General features: G+C 35.3%; 3 protein-coding genes across 3 annotated transcripts in view; 2 read left to right on the top strand and 1 right to left on the bottom strand.

Annotated features, from left to right (window-relative positions):
* LOC124641785 (soluble guanylate cyclase 88E) overlaps window positions 1–27,655 on the top strand; it is a 104,127-nt gene that overhangs the window by 30,381 nt on the left and 46,091 nt on the right. The window lies entirely within an intron of this gene.
* Window positions 19,409–21,929, top strand: LOC124641793. The gene is made up of 3 exons (XM_047180015.1): window positions 19,409–19,735; window positions 19,933–20,245; window positions 21,101–21,929. Exons 1-3 carry the CDS (start codon window positions 19,590–19,592, stop codon window positions 21,887–21,889), a joined length of 1,248 nt encoding a protein of 415 aa, XP_047035971.1. The 5' UTR covers window positions 19,409–19,589; the 3' UTR covers window positions 21,890–21,929.
* On the bottom strand, window positions 20,255–25,601 carry LOC124641807. The gene is made up of 3 exons (XM_047180030.1): window positions 25,106–25,601; window positions 21,926–22,054; window positions 20,255–21,021 (listed from the first exon to the last, which is right to left on the bottom strand). Exons 1-3 carry the CDS (start codon window positions 25,313–25,315, stop codon window positions 20,386–20,388), a joined length of 975 nt encoding a protein of 324 aa, XP_047035986.1. The 5' UTR covers window positions 25,316–25,601; the 3' UTR covers window positions 20,255–20,385.

Genomic DNA, 27,655 nt, shown 5'->3' with positions numbered 1-27,655 from the left:
AAACATTAGGTATAATGTTTACCAACAAACAAGGCTACAATCATGGAGTAAGGAAAAATGAGCGGAGATGTCATAATGCAGGTAGGTCAGGCGCCGTCTTCTAGGTCAAATACCTGTGGTGAACGACGAGTGAACGAACGGGGCGTTCGGGTTTTTTGATACATCTGTTAACGATTTTTAGTAATACAACAAATGATCGGGACTAAAGAAGACGTGTAAAGGCGAAGACAGTAACGTTCCTCGTCCCCCGCACACTCGTATTTTGGCACTACTTAGGAGATTTTCCGTTATGGCACCTCCGCTAGTCATTTTGTTCTCCATGGCCACAATACTCCAGGATTACTCACAACACGCCTAATTGATACAGACGTACCCGAACTCTATTTAGAAACGTGACTGGCACTAAATACTGTTAAGCTCTAGTCATTCTGTATTACTATGCCTAAAACTATGAACTGTGTCGGTAGGATAACAAGGGTTGAGGTATTCTAGGTAAATTAATCAGATTCAGGATTGGAGGTAACAATTTGTGATTGTAAATTGTAATTTGTATAAAAACACAGATTGATCTCGAAGATGACCTAGTGGAGTAGTGGTAATATTTAGCATTACCACTAGATTTTCATTTTCATCTTCAGTACAGGCTGTATGTGCTATAGGTACCTACAGAATGCAGCCGCTCTGATGAACGCATAGGGCGCCCACAAATTAGCTGCGCAATTATGAAATGTGAAATAACAACCCTTGTTTTGAATAGGAGCGTTTAAATTAGCCGCAAAATATAGCGCGTTTTATTTGCATTTGTAACTTTTTCACTCATATCCTCGCATCGGTCATAGTACTATAAACATTCTGATAGATTATAATATATCTTCATATTCAGCATCAGTACAGCTTTCGCACTTAATAAACGCAAGTCAAAAAAAAACGGACCATTTTCACAAATAGTACAGTTTCTTTAAAATACTTTTCTACTGAGAAAATTCAGATAATGCAGTTACCCACTTAATACGTATCTTGTGCACCCATTACGAGTTAAACCGTGTCGTTTAACATCACAAGGACACCACTTAACCCCTAATTGCTTCCTTAACCCTCTCGCCGCGGCATGTGAACAAGAAAATGGGTATTTTCCTCAGTTACCGTAAAATTTTACGGTTTTACATACTTACTGTCTGTATTGTATTGGTCGTTAGATGGGTGGTCAAGCGTTTAAGTCTAGTACATAGGTATTCGTTTTTATAGTCGTTTTTTGGTAGGTAAGTATGAGTTTGAGCATTAAAAGATATAAACGATAAACGATTTTTGATGCTGGTGACTTTACAAAAGCAAATTCATATTCATATTCGAATGTTATAGACGTTTTTTTTTTTTCAAAAATATGAAAATACTTACCTACCCACTTAGAGTCTGTTTTAAAAAACCTATATTTTTCCTTGAAAACTTGCCACTGCCAAATGCATAAAAATTCGGTACCCCTATACATTGTTTGATTGATCAGGTGTTTGAAGCACGAAGTCATCAATTGATAAACATATGTTGTATGTACCTACTAAGATATTTGCAAAGTGTAATACCACCCTAAAACACGAACTAACCAATAACTTTTGAAGGTCAGTAAAGTCTTAGACGGAACCCCCAATTTAATCCCACACGCGTTTCAAATTCACTCAAGCGTATAATTTACCGTTATTTCTATGTACGGAACCATCCCATGAGGTCGTTAATTCTGTCAATATGTAGTTCGGTCCCTAATTCCCCGCAATATTATATTACTTATTATATGTCTATAGGGTATTAAAGGTTCAATGAACTGTGTGGAAATAGATTTCACTGGTAGGTTGGGTCATATGTAATTAATCATAAAAAAGGTTTTTTTACTGCGCACATTTGTACGTGAATATTTTAGGTAGAATTTCGTCCTAACAATAGCAATTTTTTTCAGTATGTACCTAACGTGTCTACATTTAGACAAAAACCTTTTTTTGGCAAAAAATTTTTGATATAAACGCGTCCTCGTCGGTACAATTTCACAATATTGTTAGTGTGCCACAAAGTGTTGAATACAAATACCTACAAACAAAAATTCTACAGTTTTTTGAAAGCTGTCGCGTAAATACGATTCAACATTTTTCGTACCAAAGCGTTTATTTTCAAGCGACAGTAATACGAAAACTTTGCAAATAACTGTAGTTAGCTATACTTATTTCAGTAAACAGAGTCACAGCGCCTTTACACTGGCACATTTTTCACCCAGTTTTTCCGGGAGTAGCGAAACATTGGTAACGGTAGGCGTGGTATATTCCGAGTGACATAAATCTGTCGTGCGGTTTCGGATAAAAGTGCAAAATACGCCAGTGTGAAAACCTGTTAAACAAATGCAGGTAGCTTAAAGTAAAATATTACGAATAAGAAAAATTTTCAGTACTTTCGACAGTTAAAGACACGCTGTTTCAGCAGCGAGAGAAGAATCTGTGACAGGGACGTATTTTTAGCTTCGACAAGGGTGGGGGGGAGGGGTCACAAGGTAAAAAACAGACCTCAGCCCAAACTGTATATTATGCCTAGTTAAGTAACTGAATGCGTGAGCCTTTAGTAAGTAAGCAAATCTAAGACGGAGTCACGTACCTACCTACAGATTGTAAATGTGCGAGCGAAGTGAGCTTAGCATCTTATTAGAAGATTTTGAGAACTCAAAACAGTACATAACTTTTTGATGGTCGGCAAAGAGAACTTAAGAGTACGTAAGAGAGTACATAAGAGAGTACATAAGAGAGTACATAAGAGAGTACATAGGAGAGTACATAAGAGAGTATATACGAGGGTCAAACTGAAAGTTCTTAGAACTGGCCACTTATAAACAATATAATAAAAAAATAATTCTATAATTTGAAAATAGAACTCTTTGCCAATATTACTGAGTATATATTTAATTCATTTGTCATTTGTTTTACGATTTGGTGGCAAATTGAAAATTGTCTGTGTCACGTCAACATGAATTTAACACGAGAAAATTTTCGTGCAATGATTTTTTGTGACTTTCGATGTCATTTAAGTCAACAAGAAAGTTATGATAGACTACGATTGGCCTTTCACGATGAAGCCCCATCTTGTGCGACTGTTTACAACTGGTTTAATGAGTTTAAACGTGGTCGCACTAATCTCACTGATGATTTACGTGAGGGACGGCCTTCTACGGCGACGACTGAAGATAACATCTGTGTTGTGCGGCGTATGATAGAGACTGACAAAAGAGTGACCTATCAGCAGATTCGGACAAGCTTAGGCATCGTTATGAGTCAAGTGCACAAAATCCTCCACGAACATTTAGCGGTCAGGAAGCTTTGCGCCCGGTGGATACCTCATAATTTGACTGAGGCTCATAAACTCCATAGTGTGGATTGGTGCCGTAAAATGATTGAAAGATTTAACGGAGGTGACTCAAATGCTGTGTTCGACGTACTAACACTACAATAAAACATATAATAAAACTAATAACTGGTTAATGTAATCAGTTTCTGATTTTCTAAGAACTTTCAGTTTGACCCTCGTAAGAGGCTAGACTAGTGACAGTTAACAAAACATACAAAAACTACTACTATAATTATTGTGTATCTAGATACAATAACTCTTTAAATAGAAAAACAATAAATGATGTTTATCACAAATACTAATAATAACCATCAAAACCACCAAAATCTGTTAGTACAATAAACCGAAGACGAACGGTTTGTCCACGTCAAAACGTCTGGATTGATGGAACCACAGACTCAAACAACTGAGCACTGATGACGTCACAGGCTAGACTACTGACAGATACAAATGGCTAGAAGTTTGTTTTAGTTCGGCGTATTTTGACTGGGAAAGTGATACTACACGTTGTTAGGTGATTTAAAGGTAGGGCTGTGTGTAATTTAATTTATCAGTTATCTATCTATAATTAAGAAAAAAAAATGTTTCTTTGTTTGTACCCCAAAGGCTCTAAAACCGGTTCAGTAGGAACCGGTTTGGAAAACTCTTTAACTATTGGCAAGCTACACTCTTCTTGAATAACATAGGCTATATTATATCCAGATACAGGAAGTAGTTCCCATGGGATGGGGATTAAACCGCGGGAAAACGGCTAGTAAAATATAATTAATAGCTTTAGCCTTTTCATCGTCCGTCGCTAGGCACAGGCCTCCTCTCACATAGAGAAGCATGGACTTGTGTCATTGCGGGTTGGTGATTTCAGAGCTTCCTGACTTTACATACCAGGTTTCCTCAAAATGTTTTATGTTATAAAGGACAATGCCTAAAAACGTCCCCACCCACCAACAGACTTGAAAGTAGTGTTATTGGATGCGCCTCATTTAGTAGATCATTTCTTATTATGGAGACATATTCCAAAAGTATGGGGTTTAGGAACTGTAAGCCAATTTAGTATCCTTAATAATCAATTAACTTCAAGTTTGTTAACCAATTACTCGGAATTGCGTGGACCGATTTTGAAATCTATTTTTTGTATATAGAGAAACTATCTCAAAGCTAGTCCGATTTAATTTTCATCAAGATCTTTTAAGCAGTTTTTGAGTTATCATCAGTTAAAATAATCGGTTTGAAGAGGCAATTTAGGATGTCGTGAGGACACCTTCACCACCACCAACAGACTTGAAACTAGTGTCATCGGAAGCGCCTCCTTTGATAGATCATGACTATCATAACGATTTACGCCAAATGTATGGGAGTTTGGAAATATTCGACATTTTAGTATCCACAATTAACGTAACGTTAGGTTAGGTTAGTAGGTATACACCGTGACTTTTTAGTCGTCTTACAACGGCAGCCCACTTCATGTATCCAATGACTAGTAAACGTTCATATAAAATATATATATGTATATATTATGAGATTTGAATAATTTAAATACAAAAAAATAATTCATTAAACCCCAAACATTTAGAGTATGTCGTCACAGTAAAAAAATATCTATCGGATAAGGCGCTTCTGATGACACTAGGTTCAACTCTGTTGGAGTCAGTAAAGGTCCATACAAAATCATTAAACCAATTATCATTCTAACCGGTGATAACTCAAAAGTTGCTAAAAAGATCCCGATGAAAATGATATCGGACTAACGTTGAGACACCTTCTTTCCATTAAAACAAAAATAATCAAAATCGGTCCACGCAACTCCGAGTAATTGGTTAACAAACTTGACGTTTATTGATTATTAAGGATATTAAAATGTCGTGTATTTCCAAAAGCCCATACATTTGGAGTAAATCGTTTTGATAATCATGATCTATCGAAGGATGCGCTTCCGATGACACTGGTTTCAAGTCTGTTGGTGGGTGGGGACAGGGTCCATACAAAATCCGGCATTGTCCTTTACCTGTTTTTAGACTACAAAATATCCCATACGAATTACCGTTCAGCAGCAGTGAAACAAACAGAAACAAACGTCAATAAAAAATGGCTTACATTGACCTTGGCCATGACTACACTATTTATTTGATATATGGATGGCACAGCTGTCACTTAACTACTATAACCTACTTTAGTTAATCCAAAAAGTTTCCAACAAGCCCACACACATTCTCTCACACATTCTCTCTGGTCAGTAAAGTTAATGGTCTTTACCCATTCGAAGGTAAGTACTTTTTCAAAGAACTTGAATGATTTATCGTTGATTTTATGGAAACTAATGACTAAAATAATCTGAATACTACAATCAGTTTTAGACATAATTCAGACAGATTATATTAAGCTTCGTTTTCAATGAGGTCTAGACTTCAAAAAATAAGTTTAGGGACATTTGCTTACGGGATTATCGTCCAGATTATATAAAATACAATAATTTTCAAACGGTCCCAAATTCTTCATAAAAAGTAATCTCTTAAGTAAGGCCCAGACTTGCGTTATTAAAAAAGAAACTATAAAAAAGTGCCAGCATTTTTCAACACGAAACTCAAAAGTAATGAGTTCAAAAACTAAGAGGATGAAAGCAGAAAGGAGGTTGAATGTCGACTGAATAAATGGATGAATTAAACCTCGTTGGAACAAACCTTCATAAAACGAGATCGTGTAGGAGGGAAAGGGAGATAAATATCCTTACAAAGTCTTTGGGAAAGGCAAAAAAGTCGTAAACCTTTGTTCAGGAATTTTCTGTCAGCATATTGTAACGAGCTCCGGGTTCATTCCACATTATCGGCTAAGCTCTGGCGTTATTTGCCAAATAAATATTTATTTTTTAGGTCAAAGGTCCTGCTTGATCTCGATAGTTTGAATAATAATGGGAGATGCGTAACTGATTGGGATTCAAGATAGGATTGAGTTGCGTAGACATTTTATGACCAGCGATAAGAATAATAGCGTTTAAAATAAATTATTATTGGAACAATCGAAGAGATACTCTACTATAGTGTAATGTAAAGTACGTACGTATGTTTATTTTGGGCCTTGATTTAAAGGTATGGTACATAACGATAATTTGTGATATGTACGTGAGTACCAATAATTTAATGGGAGAATGACAATGCTATTCTAATAATGAACCATAAAATTGTCTTTATCGGGCACCTCTTTTAATATAGAAAAAATACATGATTTTTATAACCTAAGCGAGTCCGAAATTTTCCGAACGCCTATTATTATGTCCTTACTATCCACGAGAAAGTTACTTTGTCTATGGTCCACTTACACGCCAAAATGGCTGAATAAATGAGAATGGGAAAGGCTGGAATGTAAACACAGATACTATGGGAAAGAGGTAAAAACAAAGTAATTATTTCCAAAAGAGGGGACATTTTTTGCCGCGAAAACCTTCAGCCTGTCAAAACATCACGAGCGATGAGTGTGTGGAAAAGCTTTTGACAGTTGCGTTTTGTTTTTGCTACGATCCGTTTTCGTTTGTTTGAAACCCGTCACAACGCGTGGTTAATCATTTAAAAGTAACATGTAGTAAAATGTTTTTTCAGGCCCTAATTAATTATTTGGTCTTATTCTTTAAATTGTTTTATTTACTTGGTTCTTAGCTAGTAGATTCACACGTTTTCCTAACGAAAGCTATTATTAATGATATTATTTTTTCAAATCTGAGTACGTGTGTTACAAATTGGAATACAACAAGCAACAGTGAAAAAGTTCAATGTCGATATTTATTTCGATATTGCATTTTCAAACGTCATAACAAACATACGTTTTATAAACAAAGTATTCAAATCCGGAACAACTATTTGTAGTTGCTATAAATATAGTTTTCTATGTCAAGATAACTTAACGATAACACCATGCAGTCTGCTAAATTATTGTTACACTACTTCTTGCCCGCGGGTTCATCCGCGTTTCGACGAAACCAGTTCCCGGACTCAGCTAAAAATTAGACTACGTCCTTGTCCTTTCTAAGGTTTTATACAATCTGTAAACCTACAGACGCACAGAGCTATTTTTGAATTTAAATAATTTTAGGTAATAAAAACCTATAAATAACAAAAAATATATAATTTAAACACATTAGAAAGACCATTTTCCCTTATATTTCATGCGAAGTGGATTTACTACTACTCTTTTACATCACAAAAATGTTGCTTGTAAATACTCGTAAATCTGTATATAATTTTATTTCGGAATATCGTTAGCAATTCCCTCTTTCGATCGGATGGCAAGGCTGGGCCATCTAATTGGATCCCCGAGGAAATAGGAAATATAGGCCACTTGCTGTCACTTTCTTGTCTAATATTCTCTATAAAGGTCATCTATTTTAGCAATTATGAAGGTTTTCCTCAACTTCATTGAGGCTGTGGAATTTTTGAACAGTTACAGGACCTTTGAATCACAACTCAGAGCTATGGGATTGTTTCCAATTTGCCATAGTATTGGAATACTAAGAAAGAATAAAAGTTTTAATTAGTAAGAGTCTGACACACTTTCAGCGGAAAGGATCATTAAAAAAATAACTACTTAGAAAGAATGATAATACCTAATACATTAGACAGTTCAGAAACAATAATAATTATAAACTATCTACTAATACGCTTTAGTCTGTAGTTACGCATTGATGATCCATAAATAACATCCATTATTTTAAATTAAATCAAAACTATGTAGTTAATCCCATCTCACAATAAACTAATATTTTGAGAGACAACTAACTTAATATCCCTTTCACGTCACAAACAGATATCTTTTAAGTAAGACTACAAACCTCCCAATTTAACTTATTTAATGTAATTCAAGTGAACTTCAAATTAAATTACAGAACTTAGTAGTTTCTTGCCGAATGTTATAGAAATAGAAAGTGAATGGAGTGCTTATCTTATAGCCAAAGAAAAATTGTTTATAAGATTAAAATCTTTTAATGAATTATATTTTATTTAAAAAAACATACTTCTACAATGGCAGACTTAACGCCCCAGGCGTTCTCTGCCAGTCTAGCAGCTACTTTTAAGTACCAGTACCTTTTGTACCAAGTACATTTTAATCAGTCCTTAGTTCTTTTTAGAATTATGACTATCAAGCTTGTGGGCCACCGAATCAATCAGAATCAATCTGTCGCCTTGGGGTCCAAGTACACACCTCCTTTTCAATTACATTTAAAGTCCACTAAATGTTATCTTTCATTTTGGCCACAGATTTATTATAAGCCATACAAAAATCATAGTATAAAAATATAATCATTCAAGTAAGACATACTTGAATGAATATACGTACGTTATCACTCCATTCGCTACTACTCTGTGGCACGATCGCTAAAGGATTCTACTGGTTTAAGTGGATTGCCTGAAAACTGTTACTGTTATTATTCTGTGTACACATGAGCGGTAATGTTTTTCTAATATAAATATATTATGTTGGGCGGGGGGAACGATTTTATAGTACCTAAGTAACCCGTATGTAAGTGTTTTAGGTACCCAATGTTAGTAAAAGTTTGTTTTTAATGTAAATGTGCACTCCGCCTGGCTTTTATCATAACTTTAAACTTTACATTACTATGTTTTGACATTGAATTGAATTCATCGATCGATAGAATAATTTTATTATTCATGCATAGTTCGTTAGCTTTGTTCAGAATAAAATGAGTTAGAATTTATAGTTCAGTTTGCTAAACTTATTTCGGGTTTTCCTTTGGCGAAAAATAAAATTATCTGTCTAATAAATATAAGTACAAAGAATGCCTTAAGATTACATAAATAAAGGGCACGCCACCACGTGGCGGTAAGTCCCCTCTTTGAGGAGTGGCTCGGGAGGAGTCACAGCGCCCTCACGTACCGCATGACGCAGGTCCTCACCGGACACGGTTGTTTCGGGAGGTACCTGCATCGAATCGGTCGTGAGGAGGCGCCCGGGTGTCACCATTGTGCGGACAGCCCCGAGGACACGGTGGACCACACAGTCCAGGTGTGCCCCGCATGGGAAGGGCACCGCCGCACAGTGAAGGAATCTCGCAATCTAGGGGGATTTAAATCAAAATATAAATTCTAATAATATATAATATAGTTATATCCTATTTATACCTAAGACCCCATTTGTCATAGCTACATATTAGAAATTCTTGTAGGTACTTTAAAAAAATTATAAAAAAATGTTAAAGTGGTAAGACAATAATCGTTGCAACTTTACAACACGAACAACAAAATTAAGGTGTCATCTTCACTTGAGATTACTGATCAAATTAATGTATAGTCTTATTTATTTGTTTATTATTGCATTCTGTACATCTTTCAAGGTAAGTTATTGTGTATTTTATGTAAGTAATAGTTAAACATTGATCTAATGACATAATTTAAAAGCACAGTTAAATTAAGCATTTTTTAGAGATGATATGCAAAATAAAAGGCGTGTAGAAAAAAATGCTCTCAATATCCCGGTGTTTCTATTGTTTCAGTTTATAGCTTAGAATCTTAACTTTTGAGAACAATTTACAAAACTTGCGATTTTGTGCGACCGTCAAACATTTTTTTTCGGTTTCCAGAATGACCGCCGAAATTACAAAAAAACAAATTTTTGATATTTGGACCTCAAATGCGAAAGAGGAGCGAATTAATGCTATTTTTGCATTTATAATAGGTAATTACCCTCAAGTACAGTTTTCGGAAGGTGCTGTTAATGAAATTGAGTTTTTTTAAAGAAAGTTCTGTAACAAACTTAACGAAAAATGGACAGCAAGCGTTAGATATCGCGAACGCTTTTTAAACAAGAATGTTACTTGGTTGAATGAATGCATTAAATTACCAGATAATGTTTTAAATGAAATACCATCTACATCTGGCCACTCACAAGGAAGACCACATAATTTTTTTGTAGAATGTTGCGATAAAACCAAAAAAACGCAAAGTTCAGAATCTAATATCGTCTACTAGCCCTGAAGAAATAGCGATTGCACATGAATGTAACCTTCGAAAAGCTGGTAAAAGGGACTCTGCAGCTATCGTAAAAGAACTTTCTATGAGTTCACCTAAGAGAGGTTCTATCATGAAAAGCGTACGAAAAAAATTCTTAGCGATAGCGTTCAAGTAACTGTGTCGGCCGATGAAGCATTAAGCATGATGGTAGTGCTGATATTACTGGGGTAAATTTAGAATTAATAACGAGGTTTCATATCATTTTAGGTTTCATATCATACTCTCGGGTCGGGTTTTACAGTCGATTTGGATTCCTTCAATAGTTACACAGAAGAAACCAGAAACTTGTATCTTAGGGAACACTCATGGTATAACATGCCAGTTAGTGTGCACAAAGTCTTATTTAATGTCCGGGATGTCATAGCTTCGTGTATTTTGCCGATTGGCCAGTTATCAGAGGAGGCACAAACCCGAAGATACAGGGAATTCTTCACTAGAAACACGACACGAATAGACACCAATACCGACCTACTTAACAGACTTCTCATATCATCAGATTCATATATATTCATAGCTTGGGACTTATAATGAAGAGAAAACGGAGTCCTTTAGATCCTGATGTCCTAAAATTGCTTTCTGTACCCACCGTAAATGAGGCCGAAAGTGGAAATAGTGAATAAAATATGAAAATTTATTCATATCGCATTTTTTCAAATAAAACTTTATTTTCTCTCACTATTTAAGTATTTTTATTTATTTGTAAACCAAGAAATATTATTTTTTAACTTGTATATTTTAATTAATTCAATTTGGAATTAAATCCCCCTAGATTACGAGATTCTCACACTGTGCGCCGGGTCCTCGTCGAGGCTTTGAGCGGCGGCGACCTCTCGCGTCCGGGCCTGGTTGAGGCCATGGTCCGGGGCGAGAGGGAATGGGATGCCGTCGCCTCCTTCTGCGAAGCGGTCATGCTCGAGAAGGAGGAGGCGGAACGCCAGAGAGTACGCACCTCTCATCCCGGCCGCCGCGCTGGACCAGGTAGACACCATGGGCGCCGGGTGTCGCGAGATGACTCCCGGCCACCGTAGGCGTGGGTCTGTGAGCGGTGAGTTCGGGTGGCTCATCGTCCCTCTGTCTACTTAGACGACAGACCCGTGTCGACGGCGCGCGTTGTTCCACGCGCTCCTCAAAGAGATGTCAGCAACCCCAGCGGGGCCCAGCAGGGCCAAGGCCTGCCGGGGCAACGGGTTGTTCGAAAGGGATACCGCGGCCCTCGTACATAAAAGGCCTATGACGGAACACGACGGTTTTTAGTCAGTAAGAGTCTGACACTCCCTCACCGCTGCTAACCCACAGCGGGAGGGGTCATTTGATGATTTTTGACGTCGTTAAAAAAAAAAAAAGATTACATAAATGACATAAATTACCCTTGTGGCCGTCTGGGTATAGGTAGAAATCGACTATTTAAATTAACTATCCTTTGTATTTTTCTTGTTGATCTTAACTATCCTACAAAGGATAGTTAACATACAAATGTTGGTATGTTAATGTATAGTACCTGTAAACAACCCATATCAACAACGGACTACAAAATCCAAGGAAGACTATCTAAATATCCCTTTCACAACCAATAAACCCAAACAGTTCTTATTTTTTTTCTTAACCATTCTGCTCAATAAGCCACCGAAAACAGAAACACGATTTGTTCCCTAATACCCAATAATGGGATAAACCACGTGGGCCTTTTCCAAACGAAATCTCAGTTCATAAACGTTGTGCCAATATTTTGCTGCCCCTTGCAGGCAACGAAGTCGGCAATTTCCGCAATTTGAAGTCCAATATCAGACTTTTCTAGCTAGGTTTAGCTTCGTCAAAGTTTTATTTCTTCTGTTGTTCAAGCTTGTTTCAAATTGTTACCGTAATTGGTAAGAAATACTAACGTTACTAAGACTTGTGTTGTAAGATAAATTCCGATGTCTATCTGTTGGAGGTGGATAGACTTTCTTTAGAGATTCTAGATTTTCTTTACCAATAAATGAATTAATTAATGAGGAATATCTAAGCCAGGCCAGTATGCTTTTTGACGTCGTTAAAGAAAATAAAAAAAGGCCAGGCTGATCGCTAGTATATCAAAGTAGAGAGCATAGAAGTAAATGAATTAAATTGAAACAAACGGTAACACTTGGAGAGGCCTATGTCCAGCAGTGGACTGCTATAGGCTGATGATGATGATGATGATGATGAAACGGTAACAAATGATGTTGATAAACTCACATTAGAGATTAGAAAACTATATTGTCTATGGCTTCGTTATTCGTAAACTATAATTCCCCGCCGAAGCCGAAAATCGATCTCAGTGGCGTGCACTTGGAGAGGTATGTCCAGCAGTGGACTGCGATAGGCTGATGATGATGATGATGATGATGAAACGGTAACAAATGATGTTGATAAACTCACATTAGAGATTAGAAAACTATATTGTCTATTGCTTCGTTATTCGTAAACTATAATTCACCGCCGAAGCCGAAAATCGATCTCAGTGGCGTGCACTTGGAGAGGCCTATGTCCAGCAGTGGACTGCGATGATGATGATGATGATAATGAAACTATAATTATTAATAACCTGCTTTGGAATGGAGAATTTGTTTGAACGCGATTATTTTAGGAACCACTATTTAAAAAATGTTTCAGTGTTTGATAGCCTATACATCGAGAAAGGGTTTTTATATAAAATCGCAATGCAGTTCACACGGGATGCTTTTCAAACCGCTTACTAACTCTTGTTCTTGACCCCGTTCTATCGACCGTTGGATCAACCTATCTAATAGCTGACCGACAGTCACTCAACCCTTCAATCTCAAGTGGGAAATTGGTACAATCGGGAGTGGAAAGCCTTCAAGTGTACTCAATGGTCCTCAGAACAGAATGGTTCGGCTGAGATGTTAATCATCTGCCTTGCTTTTTGGTTAGCTGCTGAGATGTTAATCATCTGCCTTGCCTTTTGGTTAGCTGCTGAGATGTTAATCATCTGCCTTGCCTTTTGGTTAGCTGCTGAGATGTTAAATGTCGCTGTTGTAGTGCAGATTACGTCTTTACCTATGTATGTATAATAGTAGATTTCTGAACTTTCACTAACAGCTGCGTCAAAAAAATCATCTTTTTATAAGTTACAAACATTTTTGCTTAAGTATACCAATTATAAACAAAACTTTAATTTAATTAAAGTTAAGCTCTTACTAAAAATCTTCACAAGTTCGAACATAAGTTCTCAAGAAAACAAGTTACTTACAAGTTGAAAATATAAAGTTCTTTTAAGAACTATTCTTGAAGTACTTATCGAAGTTTAAGTACTCAGGAAAAGGAAAACATTTAAGTTCTAAAGAGAGCTTATTTGTTCCCATTATTTTGATGAGTGGGCATTATTTTTTTTTTTTATATATATTTATGTACTATACTATTGTTCTGCGCGGTTTCACTAATGTGCTAAGAAAACCACTTTCTACAGTAATGTGTATCAAATGGACCAAGTTAATTTGGTAATATTATAAATGCGAAATTAACTCTGTCTCTCTGTTACGCTTTCACGTCTAAACCACTGAACTGTTTTTAATAAAATTTGGTACAGAGATAAAGTTGACCTTGAGAAAGAACATAGGATAGTTTTTATCCCGGACTTTCGACAAATTGTCTTGGAAACGCGATATAACCGAACTCCACCCGGGCGAAGACGCGGCCGGAAGCTAGTTTACCTATAAGATTAGCTAAGATTTCCTATCCTATATGAGGAGAATCTGAACTGTTCCATTAATAACTTGTTTTCAAACAACATAATATTACGTATGTCTGGTAATTTCCATCTGGTAAAGAGTCCTTCAAGAACTAATAAGGGAAAAATACCTAAGTATTTTCCTATTTCCCCTTTTCCATATGGAAAATAACGAGCAATATGTTAACGCCCTTGCTTATATCAGAAATATAATAATGAAAGAAAGTAACTCTACGAGTTTTTCCGGTAAAGGGCTGAAAAGTGGATACGGAATACTGTTACTTATGTGAATTTTCAGTTGTGATGTGTTAAATAATATAGGTATGTAATCATTTAGGATCAGGTACACAATGGTCTTTTTGTAATAATTTATAGTATCAAACAATTTTTATCATTTTGAATGAAACTTAAAAACCGCCTCTCGGATGTTCATGCAATTTTCATAAATAATTAGAGAGGTTCTTTAGAAAGAGTTAAGTGCATAATTTACTGACAGCAAGTATAATGTTATTACACATTTTTAAGAGCTTATTTATGAAGAAACAGAAAACTCATTTAATAAGCCTTGAATAATGACATGAAACTTTCTACTTAACATTTACTTCGCGTATCGTTGTAACTTTAATAAAAGTTGCGTACTAAGACTTACCTACTTACATCAATTTTATAAGAAACATCTCATAAGAAAGGAGAAACTTCTAACTTTTAAGCGAACGAACATACTTGATAAAAATATTTAGCTGCCTTTTTTACATCTGAGTAAAACGGTAATGATGAAGTTTATGATTTTTTTTTAGTCATACCGTACCTCTGGTACCTTGGACCCTGATTCTGATGCCGGTAGACCCTTTTCCTTATAATTTAAAATGTTTTCCTAACAATATTTAATTTAAATGTTGAAAAATAAATAATTGTCGATAAATGTAAATTACCGACTACACAAAAGCTGATTTCAGTTTTATTATTCTATGTGAACAGTTAAACATTTAATCCATGAATAAATAAGTAAGTACTATTTCTCTATACAAAAGGTAATTAATATTTCTGTGAGCACCTCAGACACCATAAAAACTCTTATCGTGATTATCTATCAAGGGTTAACTATCAGACTCTAATTGAAGACACCGCTCAGGAATTCATCTTTCATTTAGTGGTAATGACATTCTTATTCCAACCTGGCTATTAAGTTAACTTTGTCGTTGTATCGACATTCTTGGATATTCAAGTTAATTGAAACTGAGATAGATAGAAAATGATAGATATGAATACCTAACCGTAATTTTTTATGATGATATTTTTATGGGGGTCATAAGCACATAGCACATTCTTATAGTTTTTGCATGGTCTGTCTTATTGGTACAAAGATCTCGGGAGCGAATAATGCAATTATCGCTTTTGATTTATCTATATATATCTATTTAATAGCTAGTAATAAATAAAGACACACAACCTGACATCACAGAATAGCCATGAAAACGGGTATATACGTGCATATTAGTAAGTACATATATACCTATTTTACACTACTATCAGGACTGAGACGCTTTCACGCCGAAACGGCTGAACAGATTTAAATAGTGAAGGTACACGTGTAATATAGAGCTTGGGAAAGGAGATAGGCTACGAGTAGTGCTCTCGGAACGCGGGTAGAATTGCGGGGAACAACTAATCAGTTATTAATAAGGATTTTTACCTATGTAAACAAAGAACATAATTGTGAAAGTGTCGCGATATTTATTTATTGCATATTATACACTCACAGGCACAATTAACCGCCCACCTATATTTTTGGTGACCCTGTTTGTTTATGTTAACTGTGGCTTATCTACTGTTTTGTTTTTTGTTAAGTGGGTACTTTAGCAACAAACTAAACACTTATACCCTTATTTCGATTCATAAACTTGTGTCACCAAAGCGTTTTTTGGAATTTAGTCGCAGCTTGACATTGTTGCAGTTACGTTACCTTGTTTACATTTCTTGTTCTTTTCTATCCTCCTGTGCGAATATTGTTTAATTTGAGTTTTTAGTGCTTGATTATTCTTTGTGACTGAAAAAAATGCCACTCGATGCAACTGGTGCTGCTAGGGCAGTGGCTTTAGCTGACGCTGGGTATAGCCAACGTCGCATCGCTCGTACGCTTGGTGTACCTCGAACTACGGTACGAGATGCCATCAGACGTTTTCGGGAGACTGGTTCATACACGAGGAGGCCAGGTCAAGGTCGACATCGGTGCACTTCAGCTCGGGATGACCGCTTTATTGTCAGTAACGTCCTAAGAAATCGCTTTTCCACCGCTACTGAAGTGCGTACACGTCTTTTTGAGGTGAGAAATGTTAGTGTGAGTGAACGTACCATTAGAAGGAGACTGGCTGAAAGGAATCTGAGGGCTTTTCGTCCAGCTCGTGCTCCACAACTGCTTCCACAGCATCGTAGAGCTAGACTTGCCTTTGCGCGAGAATATGCTGACTGGACTATGGAGGAATGGAAGAACGTACTGTTTTCAGATGAGAGCAGAATAGCCTTAAGAGGTCCAGATGGACGTCAGCGTGTATACAGGCGCCAAAATGAACGGTTTGCTCCATGCGCAATAATCGAAACCGTGGGTTATCAGGGAGGGTCCATAATGGTTTGGGGAGGAATCACTTATGAAGCTCGTACCGATCTTGTGGTGTTTAATAGAGGCAGTGTAAACGCTCGAAGATACGTGGAAGAAGTCTTACAAGACCACGTCGTACCTTTTGCACCATTTATTGGGGAGAACTTTAGATTAATGCACGATAATGCTCGATGCCATACCGCAAGATCCGTCACTCAATACCTCGATGAGGTCGGGATTCAAGTTTTGCCATGGCCTGCACGTAGTCCCGATCTTAACCCAATCGAGCACATTTGGGATAACCTAAAAAGACGTGTTCGAGCAAGAGTACCAGCCCCTGCGACCTTAGGAGAGCTCAAAACGGCTGCGGTAGAGGAGTGGCACAATATCCCTCAGTCAGATATTCAGGACATCATGGATGGATTACCAAACCGGTTACAAGAAGTCATTAGGGCTCGAGGTGGTAACACCCATTATTAAAATTAAAATGAATAAAAAACCGATAATTTTTTTCGAAATTAAACTCATAACATTTTTATGATTTTTTTTGATAAATCGATCATTGGCATTTTTTTTTAAATAAATTGTTTTTTTTTTTTTTAATTTTGTAATTTTATTTATCCCAAATGAATGCTTTTAACGTAACGTCCATCAAATGTGGTCAAAATTTGACGATTACTGAAAACTGCAAGAAATACAAGGTGGGCGGTTAATTGTGCCTGTGAGTGTATTATGTATTTGCTGTACATGAACATACCTTTTTCAATTACATACTCAACTGCATCTGTGTCGCTTCGTAAAGGTAGCTGAAATTGAATTTAAAAAGTAGCAAAAAGCTTTATCTAGAGATGAGAAAATGCTTGACAACAAAATGTGATGTTGCATATTATCATATATGTAGAGTAATAGCTATTCACTTTTTATACACAACTAACCGCTTTCCCGCGGTCTCACTTGCGTCCTGGGGAACTACTGGCCGTACCCGAATAATACAGCCCATGCTACTCGGGAATAGTTACTTTCCATCTAATAGTGAAAGAATTTTCAAATCGCTTCAATAGTACAAACAATCAATGGTTTTTTGTTCTTCATAATATTATTAAAGATAGAAAGTATATGATAACTTTAAGAAATTTCACAAAAACCTTAATAGGATTTAAACCAATTTAGATTGTATACGTAAATAAATTCATGAAATTGTTGTCGCCACTCGATCACCGAAGGAGACACCATAAAATTTATCATTTTCAACGATCAATCACTTTGTTTTCAGGCTCAATTATTTATTATTTTAGACTGTACTTAAGTACCTAGCTACTTTGTTAGTGTGTCTTATATCTATAGCGTTGTCTTTTTATTTCTTTTATTTATAGATTTATAGATATAATAAATAAATAAATAAATTTATTTAATGCATCATTTGCAGAGAACAGTATCTTAATATAGTTATCATCATCATCCTAATATAATTAATAAATACAATATTAAAATCTACATATTAATCATTAGGATGTATGAACATATTGCGCGCTTTACCGAGCGTAAAAATCTGGTGCACGGTACCGGTAATAATAAAATATAACAATAGTTTGAGATCTCGCTTATAAGCACTGCAAGTGTGAAAGTGAAAACAGAAACATAATAATATTATTATCCTGCATGTACGAGGCATACATAGTTACATAACATCGTGATAGAAATAGTTACATACAAATGTTCACAATTCCACATGGTCCATACATAAAGAAGATGTATCAAAATTGCCCCACGTCATATAACAATGTCACGTATCTCAAAAAAAGATAAAAATGTTAAAAAAAAAATGGCATACTCTCTAATTTATTTTTTTTACATCTTCATACGAAAAACATGCTTTAAAAATTGTTCAGGCGCTGTTATGAAAACATCGTTCATAGGACTATTTTAATAAATTATTTTTTTGTTTGATAGGGTATACCTCACAGGTGGTCCCATAATCATCAGTTCAGGATCTGATGATGGAAACCCTGAGAAATCTAGAGCAACTTTTGAAGGTTGTAGGCATACGCAAGATAAAAACTTGACTATAAGGTGTATGTCTTATAACAATATGCAACAGTGAAGGTTTGGAGCTGACCCGATGATGGAGACGAAAGAAGGTAGAGGGAACTCGACAACCGAATATGTGAACTACCTCGTGTTTGGACTTATATTATTTGTATTGAATAGACCTTTGCAACAGTGAAGGTTTGAAGCTGACTTGATGATGGAGACCAGAGTAGGGCGACGGAACTCGACAGCAAAATATGTAAACGATGTTTTCATAACAGCGCCTAAACAATTTTTAAATCATGTTTTTCGTATGAAGGTGTAAAAAAATAAATTGGAGAGTATGCCATATTTTTACACGCTTTTTATTAGCTTCACCTGTATGTTTGTATGTTTGTTTGTAACCGACTTCTTTGGGCGCGATTTTGACCCACTTTAAACGGCCAGATTTCGTTCAAACTTTGTAGATTTATTGAGGACCGATGACAATACACTAATTTGATAAAATTATTCCATTTTAACCGACTTCCCAAAAAGGAGGAGGTTACACATACACATCGATTACTCAGAGGTTTATAGACCGATTTACGTGATTCTTTTTTTGTTCGACTCGGAATAGCTGCCAGTTGGTCCCATAGTCATCAGGTCAGGATCTGATGATGGAAACCCTGAGAAATCGAGGGCAACCTTTTAAGCCATCTACACACTCGCGCGCGAATCACGGCGCCAATCGCGACGCGAATCGCGGCGCGAATTGGAGCAAGAACTGCCAACTGTCCACACTGGCAGAGGTTCGCGCCGGGCTCTCAGTATAGTTCGCGCACTTGACGCGTATGCACGCCAAGCATTTAATCAATATAGTTTATTTGTAGTCGGTATGGACAGTGAAACCACTACAGCAGCTGCGGGGCTACTTTGCGCTTTAGCAATTTATAGTTACGCCATAAAGAAAAAACAAACAATTCAAAAGAAGCAAAGAAAACGGAGATGGTGGATTACCACCATTCACCGAAACAGAACCAGGTAAGTACCAATTTATTATGCTTTCTCATAGAGTTTAGGATATAGTAAGTACGTAGTACAAGATGGGTGAAATAAATATATATTCACTTTTAGCTATATAAAATTACAGTTTTAATAACAGTTAAAATGTAATACGCCGCTGTAACATATCTTGTGATGTGGGATCTGATACTTGATAACTTTGTATTTTGTTACAGTGCAACCATGGAGGAGCAGTTGAATGAACTAGTTGCAGAACCTACAGATGAATTCAAAAAGTTTTCCCGGATGTCATTAAATGATTTTGAATATTTGCTTAGTCAAATTTCAACACGAATTTCAAAACAAGACACCCAATTACGAAAAGCTATTCCTGCCCAGATACGTCTCGCTATAACACTGAGATACTTAGCAACAGGAGATGACTTTGAAAGCCTTCATTTTTTGTTCAAAGTTTCACCACAAATAATATCAAAAATTATACCCGAAGTTTGCCATGCCCTATGTGAAGTGTTAGAGGATGAAATAAAAGTAAGGACATCAATTTAATACTTTTATTATGCATATACAGAACTACTTAGAATCTAGAATATAACTTTGCAAAATCAACCAAATATAATAACAAAATTCAATAGACAATAAAAACAAAATTCGGTAATTTCAGTAGGTATTTAACTTAAGTCAAAAGCTGTCTGAACTATATCATTATTATGATCAGATGTGTTTGCATCTTGGTTCTCTGGTAAATGAAGGACAGGATAATCTGGTGTACGAATTAGCCGGTTCGATTGAATAATGATATTAGAAGGTGGGGCTGATATTACTTGTCTATTTTGGTAATAAGTATTTTGATTCGCCTGCCCGTAATGAAATGGAGGCTCTGAATGCGTAGATGATGATGTGCCTGTTCTTGGTTCATAAAAATGAGGTGGCGATGGAGTCATCACTAAAGGGTCATCAAATTGGTATTGTAAATACATCCCATCAATGTCGTGCATCAACTTCAATCTATTCTTTTCAGATAATTTTCGCAACTTATTTGCTAATAGTTTTCCGTATAAATCGCAATCATCGTCTTGCTGAATAGGCTGTAATGGGTTCCTTTTTAGCGTGGATTTGAAGGTGATAAGAGCGTCTTTAACGACATTTCCTGCGTCAACCACTTCTGAAGAGATTTTGCGTCGGTGGATTGTCTGGTCACTGTCTTTTTGGGTGTTAATAGACTGACTTCGATTTTCATTCATTTCTTCAACATTCTCTTTAATAGCTTCGAGATTTACTTCTTTAGGCTCCTTTATTCCACGTTCCTAAAAAAACACACATACATTTAGGCACTTAAATACTGTTTTTTACATGAAGGTTTTATATATGTTATGTTTTTTGCAGATACCATCTTGTCCAGAAGAGTGGCTGCGTATTGAAAGAGGATTTGCAAGGAAGTTTCCTCGAGCGGTTGGATCTATTGACGGCAAACATATTGTTCTCGACTGTCCATTCAATTCTGGTTCTGTATACTATAATTATAAAAGAACCTACAGTATAGTATTACTAGCATTAGTTGATAGTCAATACAATTTCATGTTTGCTGACATTGGTTGCCAAGGCAGAATAAGTGACGGTGGAGTTTTTACAAATAGTATTTTATGGAACAAGATGTGTACAAACAGCTTAAATTTACCACCACCGCATCCATTACCAGGTTCGAACATTGATGTGCCCTACGTTTTTTTGGGGGATGGAGCCTTTGCACTGTCAGAACATTTAATGAAGCCCTATCCTGATCAGCACAACATAGGATCTGCAAAACGTGAATTCAACAAAAGATTATCTTCAGCTCGGGTAGTGGTAGAAAATACTTTTGGTATATTGGCGGCCAGATTTAGAGTGTTTAGAAAACCAATCCCATTACAACCACAAAAGGCTCGCCTTATAACATATACTTGTATACTACTACATAACTTCTTGAGACGAAGTTCTACTTCTTTACATATCTATACACCACCCGGATCTATTGATATGTTTGATGATGATGGAGTACTTATACAACCTGGATCATGGAGGACAGATCAAGAAAATACATCCGCTTTTCGTAACTTGAGAAGAGTACCTCGGCGATCAGCAAATAACGCCACAGAAATAAGAAACGAATTCACAAAATATTTAAGTAATATTTAAGTACCTAACTATTAAAAAATAAAGTTATCTACTAACCGTATTCATACTTTTTTTACACTTTAGAGTATCTCCCAAAAAAGCATCCATTGCTTCATAAGCGAACCAAATGGGCTGATATATCTCATCGGCACCAGCTCCCGATTGAACGGACTTCTTAACTTTTCCCTTTTTTGAAATAGAAATAGAAATAGAAATCGTTTATTTGCTGAAAATGTATGTTACAGATATGGTGGTAAATTAATTTATATTGTCTCAATACATTTCGCCTTACAGCATGCAAAGTATTTGTTGACGTTGACAATTTAACTTAATTATATTAAAAACTTATAATATTACACATTGTTAAGTTAAAATTCTACCCAAACTCTAAATAAAAATAAAAATCGACAAAACTAAAATACAAAAAATTCTAAATAGAAAAAAAAAACTTAATGAATACAAAATAAAAAACTAAATAAGACTTACATTAAATTTCAAAAGTAAACTCTACAATAAACTCATAATTTACTATTTACAGTAACAAATTTTAATCTAATTCATCATTTAGGAAATCGTTAATGTTGTAGTAGCATCTGTCCTGTAAAATTTTAACTAAAGATTTTTTAAATAATTTTGTCGGTAACTCTTTTAATTTTTGCGGAAGTTTATTGTATATCTGAGGGCCCATATGTAGAATATTCTTTTTTAGTAAAGCGGTTTTGTGTCCCCCGGTATACAGCTTATCTTTATATTGCGACCTCATTGGTCCGGCACGTTTCCTAACTTCAGTCAGTGATGTAAATAGGTGTTGATTTGTTTTTACAAATAGCGCTACTTCCAATATATATAGAGATGGAAAGGTTAGGATTTTTAATGCTTTGAATTGTGGTAAACAACTTTCCGTAGACTTGAGACCGGTCATTGAACGAATGCATCGCTTTTGAGCTTTAAATATACGCTCTCTTTCACTACAATTACCCCAGAATATTATACCATATCTCAATACGGAAGCTACTAATCCATGATACGCGGATACTAACGTATTTAAATTGACCTTTTTTGACAAGTTATAAAGCACGAAAGCATTTTTGGCTAGTTTCTGGGATAAATATTCTGCATGAGGACGCCATGTCAATCTGTCATCTATATTAATGCCTAAAAATTTAGTCACACTGGTTGTATCTATTGTTTGGTCTTTATATTTAGTCTCTACACTATCAGGAAGTTTTCTTTGGTAAAAATGCATGACTTTAGTTTTTTGTAAATTTATTATAAGATTGTTTTTATTCAGCCAATGTATTAACGATTTAAGTGAGTCATTTATTTCTTTCTCATAGTTTCTTTTATCACCGCATTCAATTGTTACAGTACTATCGTCCGCGAATAATGTCGTAGGTTGATGAACATTAGCAGGTAAGTCGTTTATGTAAAGCAGGAATAGTAATGGGCCAAGCACGCTACCTTGTGGTACTCCAAATTTAGTGACTCTACAGTCTGATAGATATTTGATCTCCCGTTTTGTTTTAGTACATACTCTAGTTAATTCTGTGTGTTGTTTGCGATCAGTGAGGTATGATTTAATTAAATTTAAAACGTTGCCTCTTATACCGTAGCTGTGAAGTTTATTTAACAGAGTTTCATATTTTACGCAGTCAAATGCCTTTGACATATCTGTAAATATTGAACATACGGGATTTTTCTTATCAATGTTATTCATGACAACTTTTAAGAAATCAAATATTGCCATATTTATATTTTTGTCTTTACGGAATCCTTTTTGTTCCTGGCATAATATATTATTTTTAGATATGAATGAATAAATAGATTCATATATAATTTTTTCAAATATCTTTGAAAATATAGGAATTAATGCCACGGGCCTATAGTTTGACATTTCTTCCTTATTATTCTTTTTAAAAAGCGGTTTTATCACAACTATCTTTAATTTATCTGGATACACACCTGTGCTAATACAAGCATTAAGTATATGACTTAAGGGTTTCGCTATAATATCAGACACATACTTTATTACGACCGTATGAATACCGTCATAGCCATAACTATTTTTATTTTTTAAGTTTTTTATCACTCGTGTAATATCCCGGTCTATTACCGGATGCATAAATAAAGACTTTGGATTATTAGGAATATCGTATTTACTATCTGAATTATTACTAGAGATATCTTGCACTTGGTCTATAAAATAGCTGTTAAATGATTCTGCAATTTGTTTAGGATTTTTGATTAATTCATTGCCCTTACTTATTTGCAGTATTGGTTCAATAAGTTTATTTTTATTAGCATTAATTACTTGCCATGAAGCTTTGTTTTTGTTTTGTGAGTTATTAATGAAGTAATTGTTTTGTACTTTTTGTGTAAGATTAATAATTGTTTTTAGTTTTTTTGAATAGTTTTTAAATATGTTTTTATTTTCACTCGAAGGAGCTTTTCTATATTTCCAAAGTAGGTTTCTTTTTCTTTTACTACAAATCTTTATTCCACGGGAAATCCATTTTACTTTATTGTACGGAGTTACGGTGATTAATTTGTAAGGAAAGCATAAATCGTAAATCAAACAAAAAAGGTCCATAAACTTATTGCATGCGTCATTCGGGTTATCACATTCTAGCACTTCCGAAAAAGATAGGCACTGAAGGTGCTTTTTAAATAATATTAAATTATCTTTCGAAATGTCGCGTTTCCGAATACGCCATTGTTTTAAAACAAATGTTTTACTAACTTGTATTTTCATAATTTGAGCCGTATGATCGGACAAAGCAAAATCAACTATAGAACTTTCGCATCTTTGGTTGTAGTTATGAGCAAAATTATCAAGACAGGTGCCACTTTTTATTCTAGTAGGTTGTTTAAATTCTAGTTTAAGATTGTAGTTCAAAAGTAGATTTTCAAAATCTAGCGTGTAAGAATTTCTTTTAAGTATATTAATATTGAAGTCTCCGCATAAGACGATTTTTTTGTTAGCTTTAGTACATAGTTTTCGTAATAAATTATCCAAATTTTCTATAAATACATCAATACATGACATCTTTGGTGGCCTATAAATACAAACTACAATAATTCCCTGATGACTCAACTCTATTGCACAATACTCAAATATACCAGTGATAGACGTGTTGGGAATTTCTTTAAAATCATGTCTATTTTTTATAAGGATACAGGAGCCTCCTCTTTTTTGTGTAGTTCTTGAATAACATGCTGCAAGCTTAAAATTTTAGCCTTGTAGCTCCTATAGCTTGACATGAGAGAACCTTTTTTCTTTTTCAATTCATCAATTGGTATTTCCATCACCGTACTTATCCGCATCCAAGCATCATGGGTTTTCAGTTTATTTTTATAATCTTTCAAATTAATGTCCCATAATACCGGCTCAGCACGAAAACATTCTATAAATGTTAGTTCTAATTCATTGCTCCACACGTTACTCATTTTGCAAGCAAAATCGTAGCATATACCTAAAAAAAAACTAAAACACAACCATCCGTGTCAATTGCTACTGAGCGACTGAGCTGCCCGAGGCGCGAATGTATAGTCTTGTCGCGTTCACGTCGCGCTTCGCGCCTGCGAGCGCTTTGTCGCGGGACAAAAAACCGACAATTTTCGGGGAACACAGCGCGAACGAGCCGCGAAGCCGCGAAGAATATGCGAATCGGATCTACACTCATGTTACGCGGGTGTTTCGCGCCTTCGCGCGCGGTTCGCGCGCGAGTGTGTAGACGGCTCAAAAGTTGTAGGCATACATAGGGTAAAAACTTGACACTCAGGTGTACGCCTAAAAGCACTATTCAACTGTGAAGATTTGGAGCTGACCTGATGATGGAGACCAGGGAGGGTCGAGGGAACTCGACAACTGAATATGTAAACTACCTCGTGTTTGGGCTTAAATTATTTGTATTGACAAGACCTTTGTAATAGTGAAGGTTTGGAGCTGACCTGATGATGGAGACCAGAGAAAATCGAGGAAACTCGACAACTGAATATGTAAACTACCTCGTGTTTGGGCTTAAATTATTCGTATTGACAAGACCTATGCAACAGTGAAGGTTTGGAGCTGACCTGATGATGGAGACCAGAGAAAGTCGAGGGAACGCGACAACTGAATATGTAAAATACCTCGTTTGGACTTATATTCTTTGTATTGATGAGAACTTCCCACTTGTATGGATAGTGACAACTATTCGTATCACTGAAAAGCTTTAAATAAATAACCTTTTTACAAAAAAATTAAACCGACTTCCCAAAACACTAAAAAGCAAAAAAAAAACTAATTTTAGGTGCATCGGCCTAGAAGTCGGTGGCAAAATTAACTTAGTAACATCCATTAGACACCGACTTCTAGGCTTTTCAATTTGCAAAATATGATTTTTGTTAATTTATATAATTTTCATCTACAGTCGATAAGGTAAGAAAATCAATTAAAATTTTCTAGAATTTTTCTCTACAGTCGATAAGGCAGGACTCGATGTTAATTTTTGTTTCCAATCATTATCTTTAGCCGTTTCCTCTAATTTTAAAACAAACTAAAAAGTAGAAAATAAATAATAGTTTAAAAAAACTAAAAAACACGCTTTTTATAGAAAAACGAACTAAAAAATAGATAATAAATTTTAATGAATTTAATTTAAGAAAACAGTGTTAAAAATTTCAATGAATATAAATTAATAATAGTGTGAATACAAAAACAAAATATTAAAAAAAAGCGTGGGTGCTTTTTAAGATATTATCGAAATGAAAATCACTGTACTCATATCTGTCAATAAAAAAACTATTGACACCATGCACCCCACGCTTTTTTTTAAATATTTTTTTTTTGTATTCACACTATTATATTAATAATTTATATTCATTGAAATTTTTAACACTGTTTTCTTAAATTAAATTCATTAAAATTTATTCTCTATTTTTTAGTTCGTTTTTCTATAAAAAGCGTGTTTTTTAGTTTTTTTTAACTATTATTTATTTAAAACATTTTTACCTTTTCTTTGAGATTTCGTTACATTGTTATAAGACGTGGGCAATTTTGTATGGATTGTGAGCCGTCTTCTTTTCTAGTCATTATTCGCTGTACAAGTTACGAGCTTGCCAACGCTTTCAAAAATTGAAACACGGTTGAAACCGCGGAAACAGCTAGTAATATTTGTTTGTTTGTTTGTATGTACCCTGAACGCTATACTCGGCACCCTAGTCAAATCGTGTGAACGAAACCATAGCGCGCATTTAAACGCGGCAACGCCATCTAGTTACGTTTTCGGAACTAAATTCACGCTCACTAAATAGAAGGCTTATCTTCTATATTTGCCTAAATAAGTATTTTTTAAAGTTATTTCTTTATTAATTTTAGAAGAAATATTGAAAATATATTTTTTTAACATTTTATAAAAAAATTGCGCACCACGACTGAAGTCCGACGGAAAATATTGGAACTAATATTTTTTGTATGAAGTTACTAAGCAATGCCATAGACACTAGCGCCACTTGAAAAATTATTTTGTGGCGCGGACTCCATTGCCTATTTCAGCTTGGAGATATTCTTAATGCAATATTTTCAGCTGAAAAAGCTGAAATAAAACCTAAGCTTGGACTTCCAATGATTTTGAATACGTTTTTAGAACCTATTCGAAAAAGAAATTCCATCTTGTCTATCAGCAAAAGTTTTCAATGTGTTCCTTGGTATAAATCAATTCCTATGTAAGATACAGCACAGTTTAATAATAATATGACATCATTAATTGAGTTTCCTCTAATACGAGGTATACGTACTGAAACCAC

The sequence above is a fragment of the Helicoverpa zea genome, chromosome 23 (assembly GCF_022581195.2).
Source record: "Helicoverpa zea isolate HzStark_Cry1AcR chromosome 23, ilHelZeax1.1, whole genome shotgun sequence".
In the NCBI taxonomy this organism is placed as follows: domain Eukaryota; kingdom Metazoa; phylum Arthropoda; class Insecta; order Lepidoptera; family Noctuidae; genus Helicoverpa; species Helicoverpa zea.
The sequence above is the reverse complement of the archived record's forward strand: the minus strand, read 5'-3'. Positions and strand labels throughout refer to the sequence as shown.

What these genes read in the sequence shown, in the direction of transcription:
- LOC124641793 (XM_047180015.1), top strand. Translation starts at nt 19,590, where the DNA reads ATGGACAGTGAAACCACTACAGCAGCTGCGGGGCTACTTTGCGCTTTA. An exon ending in ATTCACCGAAACAGAACCAG is followed by an intron (nt 19,736 to 19,932) that starts GTAAGTACCAAT and finishes ATTTTGTTACAG; the next exon opens with TGCAACCATGGAGGAGCAGT. An exon ending in TGTTAGAGGATGAAATAAAA is followed by an intron (nt 20,246 to 21,100) that starts GTAAGGACATCA and finishes TGTTTTTTGCAG; the next exon opens with ATACCATCTTGTCCAGAAGA.
- LOC124641807 (XM_047180030.1), bottom strand. Translation starts at nt 25,315, where the DNA reads ATGAGTAACGTGTGGAGCAATGAATTAGAACTAACATTTATAGAATGT. An exon ending in CAAGCTATAGGAGCTACAAG is followed by an intron (nt 22,055 to 25,105) that starts GCTAAAATTTTA and finishes ATTTCAAAAAAG; the next exon opens with GGAAAAGTTAAGAAGTCCGT. An exon ending in GTAAAAAAAGTATGAATACG is followed by an intron (nt 21,022 to 21,925) that starts GTTAGTAGATAA and finishes GTGTTTTTTTAG; the next exon opens with GAACGTGGAATAAAGGAGCC.